This window comes from Pseudophryne corroboree, chromosome 1, assembly GCF_028390025.1.
Source record: "Pseudophryne corroboree isolate aPseCor3 chromosome 1, aPseCor3.hap2, whole genome shotgun sequence".
Lineage (NCBI taxonomy): Eukaryota > Metazoa > Chordata > Amphibia > Anura > Myobatrachidae > Pseudophryne > Pseudophryne corroboree.
This window is the reverse complement of record NC_086444.1, coordinates 715,268,864-715,283,604: the sequence shown is the minus strand read 5'-3', so window position 1 is coordinate 715,283,604 and position 14,741 is coordinate 715,268,864. Positions and strand designations below refer to the sequence as shown.

Here is a 14,741-nt window from a genome sequence, read left to right as displayed (position 1 = left end):
ATGGCTGATCTTAGAATTGAGAATATACTCACTTTTTTGTATATAGCTGCTAGGGTGGCCCAGAGACCCACTATAGCATGTCGGTGGATTACTAAGGCCATCGCAAAATGGTCGGGTAACCTAATTGAGGGGTTAGGTACCTTGTCTCAGGGGGAGATTATTTTACTCCTGCAACATATACAGGATTCTGCGATTTTTATGGTGGAAGCCATAAAAGAAATAGGCTTACTTAATGCACGCACCACTGCTATGGCAGTGAACACACGCAGAGGCTTATGGCTATATATAGACTAATCCACCAGGAGCCATTGGCACTGTAAGAGTTTGAGAGTGTGGGCTGGCTCCTCCCTCAATGCCCCTCCTACCAGACTCAGTTTAGAAAATGTGCCCGGAGGAGCCGGTCACAGCTAGGGGAGCTCTCCAGAGTTTCTCTAGTAAAGTTTATTTTTTAGAGTTTATTGTTTTACAGGGAGGCTGCTGGCAACAGCTTCCCTGCTTCGTGGGACTAAAGGGTGGAGTAGTGTCTGAGCCACTATCTCCACTGACAGGACACTGAGCTCCTGAGGGAATAGATTGTTCCCCGCCACAGGGGATCGCTCACCCCGGAAGCTTGCCGCCACCCCCTTACAGAGCAGAAGATCAGTGGCGAGTGAGTCACCGACCCCCCTAGCAAGCGGGGGGCCGGTGTGAAGATGGCAGCATCAGGGTAGGAGCGCAGTATTAACTGCGTTCCAGAGGCTCAACGGTACATAGTGCGGCGCTGTGAGGGACGCCCTGAGTCAGCGCCTACACCCTACACTGGTCACACAGCCTGTCGGGGTCCTGAGATCTTAGCCAGCATAAATCCTCAGGCCAGTATAATCCTATGAAGAGCGGGAAGACAGCACCATTTTGGGGGCGGGGCTTCTCATCAGAGCGGACCCAGCAGCGTTCAGCGCCATTTTCCTGCCTGTACAACGCTGTCAGTGAAGAGCAAGTCCCTCCACAGCAACTCCAGCTATCTCTCACGGTACCAGGGGGTTGTAGAAGGGGGAAGAGGCTGCAAATGACAGTGTAACCTATTAAGGTGCACAGTCAGCGCTGATAGGGGGACTCCCTTTATATTAAAAGCGCTGAGTGTGGGTTGGCTCCAATCTCTGTCTCTCTTGCCATTCTTGGGGGTGAAACTTTGTCTGCCCTACTGTGTGTGTGTGTGTGTGTGTGTGTGTGTGTGTGTGTGGAGTGTCTGTGGTCTCCATTAAGCAATGTCCAGGGACTCTGTGTCATATGCTGCAGAGGATATGTCCTCTCAGGATGATCCCATTCCATGTAATCAGGATTGCACTGGTTTAGCACAGATTCCAGCAAGGGAGCCTGGGTGGTTATCCTCTATCAAATCTATGATTTCTCAGATTTCAAATAGGGTTGCACAAAATAAATCTGCAACTCTGGCTTTACAGAACTCTATGGCAGTCTGGCCCAGTTCTGGTACATCAGGGCTCCCCGCTGTATATTCACATAAACGTGCTCTTGCACAGATCATGCAGGATGATACCGATTCTGATACTGCAGACGGTGACTGGGATGTGTTGCGGGGGACAGCATCTCTTGCTAAAGGGGTGCAGTTGATGATAGAGGCTATTAGGGATGTGTTGAATATTGCTGATACAACACCCGAGCAGGTTGAGTAGGCTTACTTCACTGAAAATAAGAAAGCCTTGCTAACCTTCCCTGTGTCAAAGGAATTAAATGCTATATTTGAAAAGGCTTGGGAAAACCCGGATAAAAAATTCCAGATACCCAAAAGGGTTCTGGTAGCATTTCCTTTCCCGGTAGAGCAGGCATTCCCAACCACGGTCCTGAAGGCACACCAACAGTGCAGGTTTTAGTGATATCCAGGCTGCAGCACAGATGGTTAAATCAAAATAACTGAGCTACTAATTAAGTCACCTGTGCTGAAGCCTGGATATCACTAAAACCTGCACTGTTAGTGTGCCATGAGGACCGTGGTTGGGAATGCCTGCGGTAGAGGATAGGAAAAAATGGGAAAACCCGCCTATTGTTGACGCGTCAGTATCCAGACTCTCAAAAAAGGTGGTTTTTACCTGTTCCAGGATCTACCGCCTTGAAAGAGCCGGCTGATCGTAAAATTGGTAATACGCTCAAATCCATGTACACGGCTTCTGGGGCAATACTACGTCCCACTATTGCCAGTGCTTGGATTGCCAAAGCTATTGTAAAGTGGTCAGGCACGTTACTTGAGGACTTGGGTACTATGGAAAAATGTGATGTTGAATTCTTTTTACGTAACATTCAGGATTCGGCAGGATTTCTGGTAGAATCCATGAAATACCGGGGTTCCATGGCTGCGGGAATTTCCTCCATGTCAGTATCAGCTCGTCAAGGACTGTGGTTGCGCCAGTGGTCTGCCGACGCAGAATCCAGGAGAAGTGTGGAGACCCTACCCTACACAGGTCAGGCTCTCGTTGGGGAAGCGTTAGATGCGTGGATCTCCATGTCTACGGCTGGCAAGTCACCCTTTCTTCCCTCAGCTACACCTGCTCCGAAGAAACCCTTTTCTTCAGTTACATCACAGCCCTTTCAGTCTACCAAGCCCAGAAAGGCCAAACTATCCAACACCTTCTTTCGGGGAGGTCGGCCCAAGTCCAAGAAACCTGCGGCTGCAGGTTCCCAGGAACAGAAACCTGCTTCAGGTACACCACAGTCCTCCGCATGACGGTGGACTGCACGCCCCGGAGGTGGGGCCAGTGGGCGCGAGACTCAGTCATTTCAGTCATGTCTGGATGTCCTCCAGCCTGGACCCCTGGGTGCAAGATATTGTGTCCCAGGGGTACAGGCTGGAATTTCAAAATCTTCCTCCTCACCGATTTTTCAGATCAGGCTTACCAGCTCTGCTGGCGGACAGGACTGTCCTGCAAGAAGCCGTCCAGAAGTTGGTGGAGGCACAGGTCATTGTGCCAGTACCACCTATATGCAAAACAAAAGTATTCAAACCTTTTCGTGGTACCGAAACCAGATGGTTCGGTCAGGCCCATTCTGAACTTAAAATCACTAAACCCCTTTCTGAGGGATTTCAAGTTCAAAATGGAGTCTCTAAGGGTAGTGATATGGAGGAGGGGGAATTCCTAGTATTCCTGGATATCAAGAATGCGTACCTCCACATTCCAATTTTGCTGCCGCATCAAGCTTATCTTCAATTCGCACTGTTGGACTGTCGCTTTCAGTTCCAGGCCCTCCCATTCGGCCTCTCCACAGCACCGAGGGTATTCACCAAGGTGATGGCGGAAATGATGATTCTCCTCCGCAGACGGGGGGGTGAATATAATTCCGTATCTGGACGATCTGCTGATAAAGGCATCGTCCAAACAGAAGCTGTTACGGTCCATAGCACTCACGACCCAGCTTCTCAGGGAACATGGTTGGATCCTGAATCTTCCAAAATCACATTTGGAACCAACCAGGAGGTTGTCCTTTCTCGACACGGAGGTGCAGAGGGTGTTCTCCCAGAGGAAAAGGCGTTGGTGATTCAAACGATGGTCCGGGATGTCCTGAAGCCAGCCCGGGTGTCAGTTCATCAGTGCATTTGCCTTCTGGAGAAGATGGTGGCCTCTTACGAGGCTATGCAGTATGGGAGGTCCTTCCAACTGGATCTCCTGGACAAGTGGTCGGGATCCCATCTACACATGCACCAGAGAATACGTCTGTCGCCAAAGGCCAGGATTTCACTCCTCTGGTGGCTGCAATTACCTCACCTTCTGGAGGGCCGCAGGTTCGGGATTCAGGACTGGATCCTTCTAACCACGGATGCAAGTCTCCGGGGCTGGGGCGCAGTCACTCAAGGGGTAACCTTCCAAGGAAGGTGGTCAAGTCTGGAAGCCGGCCTGCCGATAAACATTCTGGAACTAAGAGCCGTCTACAACGGTATTCTCCAAGTGGCCCATCTTCTGAGAAATCGGGCCATTCTAGTGCAGTCGGACAATGTGACTACAGTGGCTTACATAAACTGACAAAGCAGAATGAAGAGCAGAGCTGCAATGGCAGAGGTAACAAGAATCATCCTTTGGGCAGAAAAGCACACGTTGGCGCTGTCAGCAATCTTCATTCCGGGAGTAGACAACTGGGAAGCGGACTTCCTCAGCAGACACTATCTCCATCCAGGGGGGGTCTCCATCCGGAGGTGTTCAAGGAGGTAACAGATCTTTGGGGCGTACCCCAGATCGACATGATGGCCTCTCATCTCAACAAGACGCTTTGGCGGTATTGTTCCAGGTCGAGGGACCCGCAAGCAGTGGCGGTGGACGCCCTAGTGACTCCGTGGGTGGACGCCCTAGTGACTCCGTGGGTTTTCCAGTCGGTGTACGTGTTTCCTCCACTTCCACTCATCCCAAGAGTTCTAAAGCTCATAAGGAGAACAAGGGTTCAAGCGATCCTCATTGCTCCAGACTGGCCAAGGCGGGCTTGGTACGTTGCTCTTCTGGATCTACTGCAAGAAGATCTGAGGTCTCTTCGGGAGCACCTGCTGCAGCAGGGGCCGTTCACCTATCAAGACTTACCACGGCTACGTTTGACTGCATGGAGGTTGAACGCCTGATACTAGCTCAGAAGGGCATTCCGAACAAGGTTATTCCTACTCTGATACAGGCTAGGAAAGGAGTAACGTCTATACATTACCATCGAACTTGGAAAAAATATGTATCTTGGTGTGAGTCCAAGAAATTTCCTGCAGTGGAGTTTCAACTGAGACGGTTTCTCCTCTTCCTACAAGCTGGTGTGGATATGGGCCTGAAGTTGGGATCTGTGAAGGTCCAAATTTCAGCCCTATCCATTTTCTTCCAGAAACAATTGGCGGCCCTCCCTGAGGTTCAGACCTTTTTGCACATCCAACCTCCCTTTGTACCGCCTACAGCGCCTTGGGACCTTAACGTGGTGTTGTATTTCCTCCAATTGGACTGGTTCGAGCCTTTACAGGACGTTGAGGTCAAATTTCTTACATGGAAGGCTGTCACGTTGTTGGCTTTAGCTTCTGCTAGACGTGTTTTGGAGTTGGGGTCTTTGTCCTGTAAAAGCCCATACTTGATCTTCCACGAAGATAGAGCTGAGCTCCAGACACGTCAGCAGTTTCTTCCGAAGGTTGTGTCGGCATTTCATATCAACCAACTTATTGTGGTGCCAGTGGCTACCGACTCCTCAATTTCGTCAAAGTCGTTGGATGTTGTAAGGGCTCTAAAAATCTATATGAAGAGGACTGCTTGTCACAGGAAATCGGACTCTGTTTGTCCTGTATGATCCCAAGAAAATTAGGTGTCCTGCTTGTAAGCAGGCGATCTCTCACTGAATCAAGTTCACTATCCAGCATGCGTATTCTATGGCAGGCTTGCCGTGTCCTACGTCTGTCGAGGCCCACTCTACTCGTAAGGTGGGGTCTTCCTGGGCAGCTGCCCGCGGTGTCTTGGCGTTACAACTTTGCCGAGCTGCAACTTGGTCTGGGTCGAACACGTTTGCAAAGTTCTACAAGTTCGATACTTTGGTCTCTGATGATCTGAAGTTCAGTCAATCAGTTCTGCAGGAGCCTCCGCGCTCCCCCTCCCGTTCTGGGAGCTTTGGTACATCCCCATGGTACTAATGTGGACCCCAGCATCCTCTAGGTCGTAAGAGAAAATAGGATTTTGGTTACCTACTGGTAAATCCATAGTCCGTAGAGGATGCTGGGCGCCCGCCCAGCGCTTCGTTTTTCTGCAATTGTTATCTGGTTCAGTACAGTTTTGTTTTTAGTTAAGTACTGCATTGTTACTTGGTAAGTACTGTTTCAGCTGTTGCTGAGTTCTCAAGCTAAGTTAGCTTGAGGTGCCTTGTATGTGTGAGCTGGTATGAATCTCGCCACTATATGTGTTAAATCCTTCTCTTGAAGATGTCCGTTTCCTCGGCCACAGTTTGTAGACTGAGTCTGGTAGGAGGGGCATAGAGGGAGGAGCCAGCCCACACTCTCAAACTCTTAAAGTGCCAATGGCCCCAGGTGGACCCGTCTATACCCCATGGTACTAATGTGGACCCCAGCATCCTGTACGGACTACGAGAAAAGGATTTACCAGTAGTTAACCAAAATCCTGTTTTTCACTCTTTATCATGTATACCTTCCCTCTTCTACCTGCTGAACCAATTTATTATTGTTTGTTTCCTATACCTGTCCCAGACCTACTACAGATGCTGCACACCGAGATCGCTCACAGTTATTGACTGTGTATACAACTTTTCTTCTTCCATCCACTAGGGCGCACAGGGAACACTGGGTATAGTCTAGAGAGGAGAGAGTTTGGGCACCAAATGATTACTAATTTTTCCCAGCAGCCCTATACTCACTATCACTGCCCCCAGCCACCGACCAGGCAGTTTTGAGTTTGGTGCTGACAAAAGTGAGCACCATTTTGTGGGGGGCTGCTATTAAGTAGTAGGATGCCCTCACATCTGCTCCAACACTAAGTGCTGGTGGCGGCAACATCGGCGACTGGGTCGTTGACTTCCAGACGTCTAAAATAAAAGGTTCATTTATTATTTAATAATGATTTAAAAAGAACTCTAGAAATGTTATACTGAGGAGATTAACACAGTTTTTCCATACTATCCTCTGCCCCCAGTTTCCAGTTTTATAGTTAACACAAATGTTAGATATGACCCCGACTTTTTATGAATATAGTTTGAGTGGTCAGATTCAATTACTGGCTAGATACCTGCATTAGTTTACTATGTAATTGATACAAGTTTAAGGGCTGTGGGGGTGCTCTTTTTGCTATTTTCTTTTCTCTTACGTCCTAGAGGATGCTGGGGACTCCGTAAGGACCATGGGATAGACGGGCTCCGCAGGAGACATGGGCACCAAAAAAGAACTTTAGGTATGGGTGTGCACTGGCTCCTCCCTCTATGCCCCTCCTCCAGACCTCAGTTTATTACTGTGCCCAGAGGAGACTGGGTGCACTTCAGGGAGCTCTCCTGAGTTTCCTGAAAAGAAAGTATTTTGTTAGGTTTTTTATTTTCAGGGAGCCTGCTGGCAACAGACTCCCTGCATCGAGGGACTGAGGGGAGAGAAACAGACCTACTCTAATGTTAGGCTCTGTTTCTTAGGCTACTGGACACCATTAGCTCCAGTGGGAGCGGAACGCAGGTCTCACCCTCGCCGTTCGTCCCAGAGCCACGCCGCCATCCTCCTCGCAGAGCCGGAAGATAGAAGCTGGGTGAGTATGTGAAGAAAGAAGACTTCAGAGGCGGCAGAAGACTTCAGATCTTCATAGAGGTAACGCACAGCGGTAATGCTGTACGCCATTGCTCCCACACAGCACACACACGGCAGTCACTGTAAGGGTGCAGGGCGCAGGGGGGGGCGCCCTGGGCAGCAATAAGGACCTCCAAATCTGGCTTAAATAGTGATATACAGGCTAGGCACTGTATATATGAGACCCCCGCCAGTTTTTTGACATTTTTCAGCGGGACTGAAGCCCGCCGCTGAGGGGGCGGAGCTTGCTCCTCAGCACTCGCTAGCGCCATTTTCTCCACAGCACACCGCTGAGAGGAAGCTCCCCGGACTCTCCCCTGCTTACCACGGTGAAAGAGGGTTTTTAAAAAGGGGGGGGGGGGGGGGGGCACATAATTTGGTGCAAAATAGATGATAACAGCGCTATCTGGGTAAACATATTGTGTTTTTTCCCTGGGTCACTAGCGCTGGGTGCGTGCTGGCATACTCTCTCTCTGTCTCTCCAAAGGCCTTAAGGGGGAACTGTCTTCAGATAAGAGGATTCCCTGAGTGTGTGGTGTGTCGGTACGCGTGTGTCGACATGTCTGAGGTAGAAGGCTCTCCTAGGGAGGAGGTGGAGCAAATGACTGTGGTGTCTCTGTCGGCAACACCAACACCTGACTGGGTTTGTAGCGCTGTAATAGCGTGGACAGATACCTTATCGGCGGAAATTGATACCCTGGATAAGGATACCATGTTATTGACCCTGGGTCATAATAAAGATGCTGTCTTATATATGAGAGATGCTCAAAGAGACATTGGCCTACTGGGTTCTAGAGTCAACGCTATGGCGATTTCTGCTAGACGAGTCCTATGGACCTGGCAATGGACAGGTGATGCCGACTCAAAGAGGCATATGGAGGTTTTACCTTACAGGGGTGAGGAATTGTTTGGGGAAGGTCTCTCGGACCTGGTTTCCACAGCTACGGCAGGTAAATCAAATTTTTTGCCTTATATTCCCTCACAGCCTAAGAAAGCGCCACATTATCAGATGCAGTCCTTTCGGTCAAATAGAAACAAGAGAGTATGAGGATCGTTCTTTCTTGCCAGAGGTAAGGGCAGAGGGAAAAAGCTGCCTACCACAGCTAGTTCCCAGGAGCAGAAGTCTTCCCCGGCCTCTACAAAATCCACCGCATGACGCTGGGGCTCCGCTGAGGGAGTCCGCCCCAGTGGGGGCACGTTTTCGACTTTTCAGGCACATCTGGGTTCACTCACAGCTGGATCCCTGGGCAATAGAAATTGTTTCCCAGGGGTACAAGCTGGAATTCGAAGAGGTGCCTCCTCGCCGGTTTTTCAAATCGGCCCTGCCAGCTTCTCCCCCAGAAAGGGAGATAGTTTTAAATGCGATTCACAAATTGTGTCTTCAACAGGTGGTGGTCAAAGTTCCCCTGCTTCAACAAGGGAAGGGGTATTACTCAACTCTGTTTGTAGTCCCGAAACCGGACGGTTCGGTCAGACCCATTCTAAATTTAAAATCCTTGAACCTATACTTGAAAAGGTTCAAGTTCAAGATGGAATCGCTCAGAGCGATCATCGCCAGCCTAGAAGGGGGGGTTTTTATGGTATCACTGGACATAAAGGATGCATACCTTCATGTCCCCATTTATCCACCTCATCAGGCATACCTGAGATTTGCGGTACAGGAGTGTCATTACCAATTTCAGACGTTGCCGTTTGGGCTTTCCACGGCCCCGAGGATTTTCACCAAGGTAATGGCGGAGATGATGGTGCTCCTGCGCAAGCAGGGTGTCACAATTATCCCGTACTTGGACGATCTCCTCATAAAAGCGAGATCACAAGAGCAGTTGTTGAACAGCGTGTCACTTTCAATGAAGGTGTTGCAGCAACACGGCTGGATTCTCAATATCCCAAAGTCACAGTTGGTTCCTACGACTCGTTTGACCTTCTTAGGCATGATTCTGGATATGGCCAGAAAAGGGTTTATCTTCCGATAGCAAAGGCCCAGGAACTCATGACTCTGGTCAGGGACCTATTGAAGCCAAAACAGGTGTCAGTGCATCACTGCACTCGAGTCCTGGGAAAGATGGTGGCGTCTTACGAGGCCATTCCCTTCGGCAGGTTCCATGCGAGGACTTTCCAATGGGACCTACTGGACAAGTGGTCCGGGTCACATCTACAGATTCATCAGTTGATCACCCTATTCCCCAGGGCCAGGGTATCTCTCCTGTGGTGGCTGCAGAGTGCTCACCTTCTAGAGGGTCGCAGGTTCGGCATTCAGGATTGGATTCTGGTAACCACGAACGCGAGCCTCCGAGGTTGGGGAGCAGTCACACAGGGAAGAAACGTCCAAGGTCTTTGGTCAAGCCAGGAGACTTGTCTTCACATCAACGTCCTGGAGCTGAGGGCCTTATACAACGTCCTTCGTCAAGCGGAAACTTTGCTTCGCGATCTACCGGTTCTGATTCAGTCAGACAACATCACCGCAGTGGCTCATGTAAACCGCCAAGGCGGCACAAGGAGCAGAGTGGCAATAACGGAAGCCACCAGGATTCTTCGCTGGGCGGAAATCATGTCAGCGCACTGTCAGCAGTGTTCATTCCGGGGGTGGACAACTGGGAAGCAGACTTCCTCAGCAGACACGATCTACATCCAGGAGAGTGGGGACTTCATCAGGAAGTCTTTGCACAGATTGCAAGTCGGTGGGGACTGCCCCAAATAGACATGATGGCGTCCCGCCTCAACAAAAAACTACAGAGGTATTGCGCCAAGTCAAGAGACCCTCAGGCGGTGGCAGTGGATGCCCTGGTGACACCGTGGGTGTTCCAGTCGGTCTATGTGTTTCCTCCTCTTCCTCTCATCCCCAAGGTGTTGAGAATCATAAGAAAAAGAGGAGTACAGACCATTCTCATTGTTCCAGACTGGCCGCGAAGGGCCTGGTATCCGGATCTGCAGGAAATGCTCACAGAAGATCCGTGGCCCCTTCCGCTAAGACAGGACCTGTTGCAACAGGGGCCCTGTCTGTTCCAAGACTTACCGCGGCTGCGTTTGACATCATGGCGGTTGAACGCCGGATCCTAGCGGAAAAGGGTGTTCCGGATGAGGTCATTCCTACTCTGAAAAAGGCTAGGAAGGACGTGACAGCTAAACATTATCACCATATTTGGCGGAAGTATGTTTCTTGTTGTGAGGCCAGGAAGGCTCCTACGGAAGAATTCCATCTGGGCCGTTTCCTTCACTTCCTACAAACTGGAGTGAATTTGGGCCTAAAATTAGGCTCCATTAAGGTTCAGATTTCGTCCCTATCCATTTTCTTTCAGAAGGAATTAGCTTCTCTCCCAGAAGTACAGACTTTTGTGAAGGGAGTGCTGCATATTCAGCCTCCTTTTGTACCTCCGGTGGCGCCTTGGGACCTTAACGTGGTGTTGAGTTTCCTTAAGTCCCACTGGTTTGAACCACTTAAAACGGTGGAATTAAAGTATCTCACTTGGAAAGTGGTTATGTTGTTAGCCTTGGCTTCGGCTAGGCGAGTGTCGGAGTTGGCGGCTTTGTCTCACAAAAGCCCCTATCTGGTTTTCCATGTGGATAGAGCAGAATTGCGGACTCGTCCTCAATTCTTGCCCAAAGTGGTTTCATCTTTTCATATGAACCAACCTATTGTGGTGCCTGTGGCTACGCGAGACTTGGAGGATTCCGAGTCCCTTGATGTAGTCAGGGCTTTGAAAAATTACGTGGCCAGAACGGCTCGGGTCAGAAAAACAGAGGCACTGTTTGTCCTGTATGCAGCCAACAAGGTTGGCGCTCCTGCTTCTAAGCAGACTATTGCTCGCTGGATTTGTAACACAATTCAGCAAGCACATTCTACGGCTGGATTGCCGTTACCAAAATCGGTTAAGGCCCATTCCACTAGGAATGTGGGCTCTTCTTGAGCGGCTGCCCGAGGCGTTTCGGCATTACAGTTGTGCCGAGCAGCTACCTGGTCGGGTTCAAACACCTTTGCAAAGTTTTACAAGTTTTATACCCTGGCTGAGGAGGACCTCATGTTTGCTCAATCGGTGCTGCAGAGTCATCCGCACTCTCCCGCCCGTTTGGGAGCTTTGGTATAATCACCATGGTCCTTACGGAGTCCACAGCATCCTCTAGGACGCAAGAGAAAATAAGATTTTAAACCTACCGGTAAATCTTTTTCTCCTAGTCCGTAGAGGATGCTGGGCGCCCGTCCCAGTGCGGACTGCTTCGGCAAGACTTGTATATAGTTATTGCTTACATAAGGGTTATGTTACAGTTTGTTCAGTCTCTGACTGAGGCTGTGTTGTTTCATGCTGTTAACTGGTTCGTATTACCCGAGTTATACGGTGTGAATGGTGTGGGCTGGTATGAATCTTGCCCTTGGATTAACAAAAATCCTTTCCTCGTACTGTCCGTCTCCTCTGGGCACAGTTTCTCTAACTGAGGTCTGGAGGAGGGGCATAGAGGGAGGAGCCAGTGCACACCCATACCTAAAGTTCTTTTTTTGGTGCCCATGTCTCCTGCGGAGCCCGTCTATCCCATGGTCCTTACGGAGTCCCCAGCATCCTCTACGGACTAGGAGAAAAAGATTTACCGGTAGGTTTGAAATCTTTTTTTTTTTTTTTTAGGGTGAATGGGGATTCGCTGTATGCAATCGCAGGGCCGTTTTTTTTCACCTAGCAAAACGTTCAGCAGGAGCGAAAAACATGTGGAACGGCGAATCCACATGTTTTCGCACCTTTGCCGATTTTGAGGCATTTTTCACCAATGCCTTTTCACTAAAAAAAAGTTTAAAGGCAATATACAAAGGGGGTAATTCTGAGTTGATCGCAGCAGGAACTTTGGGGGTGTTTCCAAGTTGATCGCAGCAGGAAATTTTTTAGCAGTTGGGCAAAACCATGTGCACTGCAGGGGGAGCAGATATAACATTTGCAGAGAGAGTTAGATTTGGGTGTGGTGTGTTCAATCTGAAATCTAAATTGCAGTGTAAAAATAAAGCAGCCAGTATTTACCCTGCACAGAAACAAAATAACCCACCCAAATCTAACTCTCTCTGCACATTATATCTGCCTCCCCTGCAGTGCACATGGTTTTGCCCAACTGTTAACAAAGTTCCTGCTGCGATCAACTCAGAAGTACCCCCAAAATGCCTTAAAATGGGCGAGAACAGTCCACAATTGAATACTCAAGGGGATAAATTCGATGGCTCCGAAATTGCTGGAGCTAATTTGATTAATCCCTACGTCTTTACAAATGAATGGATATGACACCATCCTTTAAAGCTTTAAATCGTTGTTGGTTTTACTTCTGAAGTAGTGGATGGTTTGCAGAGAATATATTAAACATCTAAAAAAAAAATAATTTTATTTTTTTCTCCCTTCTTACCTCTCTTTCATACGCTCAGTGGGGACCTACCGGAAGAAGAAGTCAACCCAAGTCCCATCTGCGAGACCCCGACAAGCTGAGAATTTTACATCCGTTAAAGCTGCAGATGTTCCTGCACTGGGAAATTACAGGGAATACAGATCTTATCCCTTTTACTCTTAAATAGTTTGTATCTGTCATTTTTTGTTCAGTAGTTTTTTGTTTCGTTTTTTTTTTGTTTTTGTTTTTTTGTTAATGAGCTTCTATAAATTGATCATAAATTGTTTTTTTTTAAAACCTGTATTATGTATTTTTATTTATTTTTCTGCAAACCTGTTATCTATTTCATGGGTTGGAAGAAATACTTTTTTTATTAAATATAGGCTATCCACTACTTAATGATTTAAAATAATCGGTAGCTGCAATACTTGCTACAACTGAGTAGTTCCCGGGGCTTTCCTTTTTTAAATGTTGCCAAATGAGTATAATGGATTCTGGTGTTCATACTGTAGTTGTCCACAGAAGTTAAATGTACTAAGCATCTCCATGGATTAATATGTGGCTGGGTCCTACTCTGCCTTACCACCACACATGCTGTGAAATAGGATTTCAATTTAAGTTAATAGTGCAGTATGCCTCAACTTTTATTGTATATAAACTTATTTCAGGAAAAATGTATTCCAAAATCCTTGGTGGACCAGCAGGTCCTGGCAGTATCTGGAACCTTGATATGAACATGCATGATTGCGAGAAGTAGTAGTATTCAGGTCGCTGTACTCCATTTTCTTTGTCAGTGTTCAGAATGCATCAAGGAAAAAGTGGTTCTCATAATTGGGGACACAAGGTTAGTGTGCACTTGTCACAGTAAGTGAGAGGTTGTAGCAGGTGCTATGTATGTTTTAGGCCAGGACAGGCCAAAACGGTCCTCGAGATCTACCAACAGTTCATGTTTTCCAGGCCTCCTGGAGATCTGTAGAATTGTCAGTTTGGAATGAATGCAGCACATCTTAATTAGTAATGACTACACCTGAGCACCAGCTAGGTGATCTGGAAAATGTTAACTGTTGGTAGATCTTGAGAACTGGTTTGGCCAGCCATGTTTTAGGCTTTACACAAACTAAGGGCAGAATTCAATTAGCCCCATTAAGTTAACAGGTGACAAAGGGTGGTAGCCTCGCTGAGGCTATTCAATTCCAGACCCTTTTCTCCAGCAGGGTCCACAGGTTATCCACAGGATAACACTGGGATATGATGACGCAACATCGGATTTGCACCAATCGGTCAAAGCTTTTGGCCTCCCAGCATGCAGCATCCATATATCCTGGCTTCCTGGCTCAGGCAAATCATTTTTTTTGTTTGGTGCGGCAGGAGCCGGACCATGGTTAATGGGCTGCTGGTTTATAGCAGCCATAAACTTTTCTTTTCTATTTTTATAGGTTTTTTTTTATTTTTCATACGTCCTAGAGGATGCTGGGGTCACATCAAGAACCATGGGGTATAGACGGGATCCGCAGGAGACATGGGCACTTTAAGACTTTCAAAGGGTGTGACCTGGCCCTTCCCTCTATGCCCCTCCTCCAGACTCCAGTTTAGAATCTGTGCCCAGTGAGACTGGATGGACTCTGAGGAGCTCTACTGAGTTTCTCTGAAAAAGACTTATGTTAGGTTTTTTATTTTCAGGGAGAACTGCTGGCAACAGTCTCCCTGCTTCGTGGGTTTTATCACTAGGTACGCCTAGGGGCTCATTCCCAAAGCCGGCCGTCACCCCCCTTGCAGAGCCAGAAGTCAGAAGACAGGTGAGTAGAAGAAGCAAAGAAGACTTCAGTGACTGCTTCTGAGGTACCGCACAGTGATCGCACGCTGCGCGCCATGCTCCCACACATAGAGGCACTACAGGGTACAGGGCACGAGTGGGGGGCGGCGGCGGCGCCCTGGGCAGCATAAAAATCCTCTTTTTAGCCTGGCAAAGTCAGATTGGAGTGCCTTGGCACTAAATTCTTGCCCCCGCCAGCATTGTTAGTTTAATAAAGAGCGGGCTGAAGCGCGCCGTGCAGGGGGCGGGGCCTAGCCCTCACAGCTCTCCTCAGCGCCATTTTCTCTCCAGAGCTGCAGAGACGCTGGTCTTTCC

General features: G+C 48.6%; 1 protein-coding gene across 1 annotated transcript in view; it reads left to right on the top strand.

Annotated features, from left to right (window-relative positions):
- The window catches only part of HDGFL2 (HDGF like 2), a 269,345-nt gene extending 256,431 nt beyond the window's left edge, over positions 1–12,914 (top strand). Inside the window, exon 16 of the mRNA XM_063915248.1 lies at positions 12,654–12,914. Coding sequence (XP_063771318.1) covers positions 12,654–12,714 — 61 coding nt within the window. The 3' untranslated portion in view covers positions 12,715–12,914. The remainder of the gene's footprint in view (positions 1–12,653) is intronic.
- Positions 12,915–14,741: the final 1,827 nt, after the last annotated feature.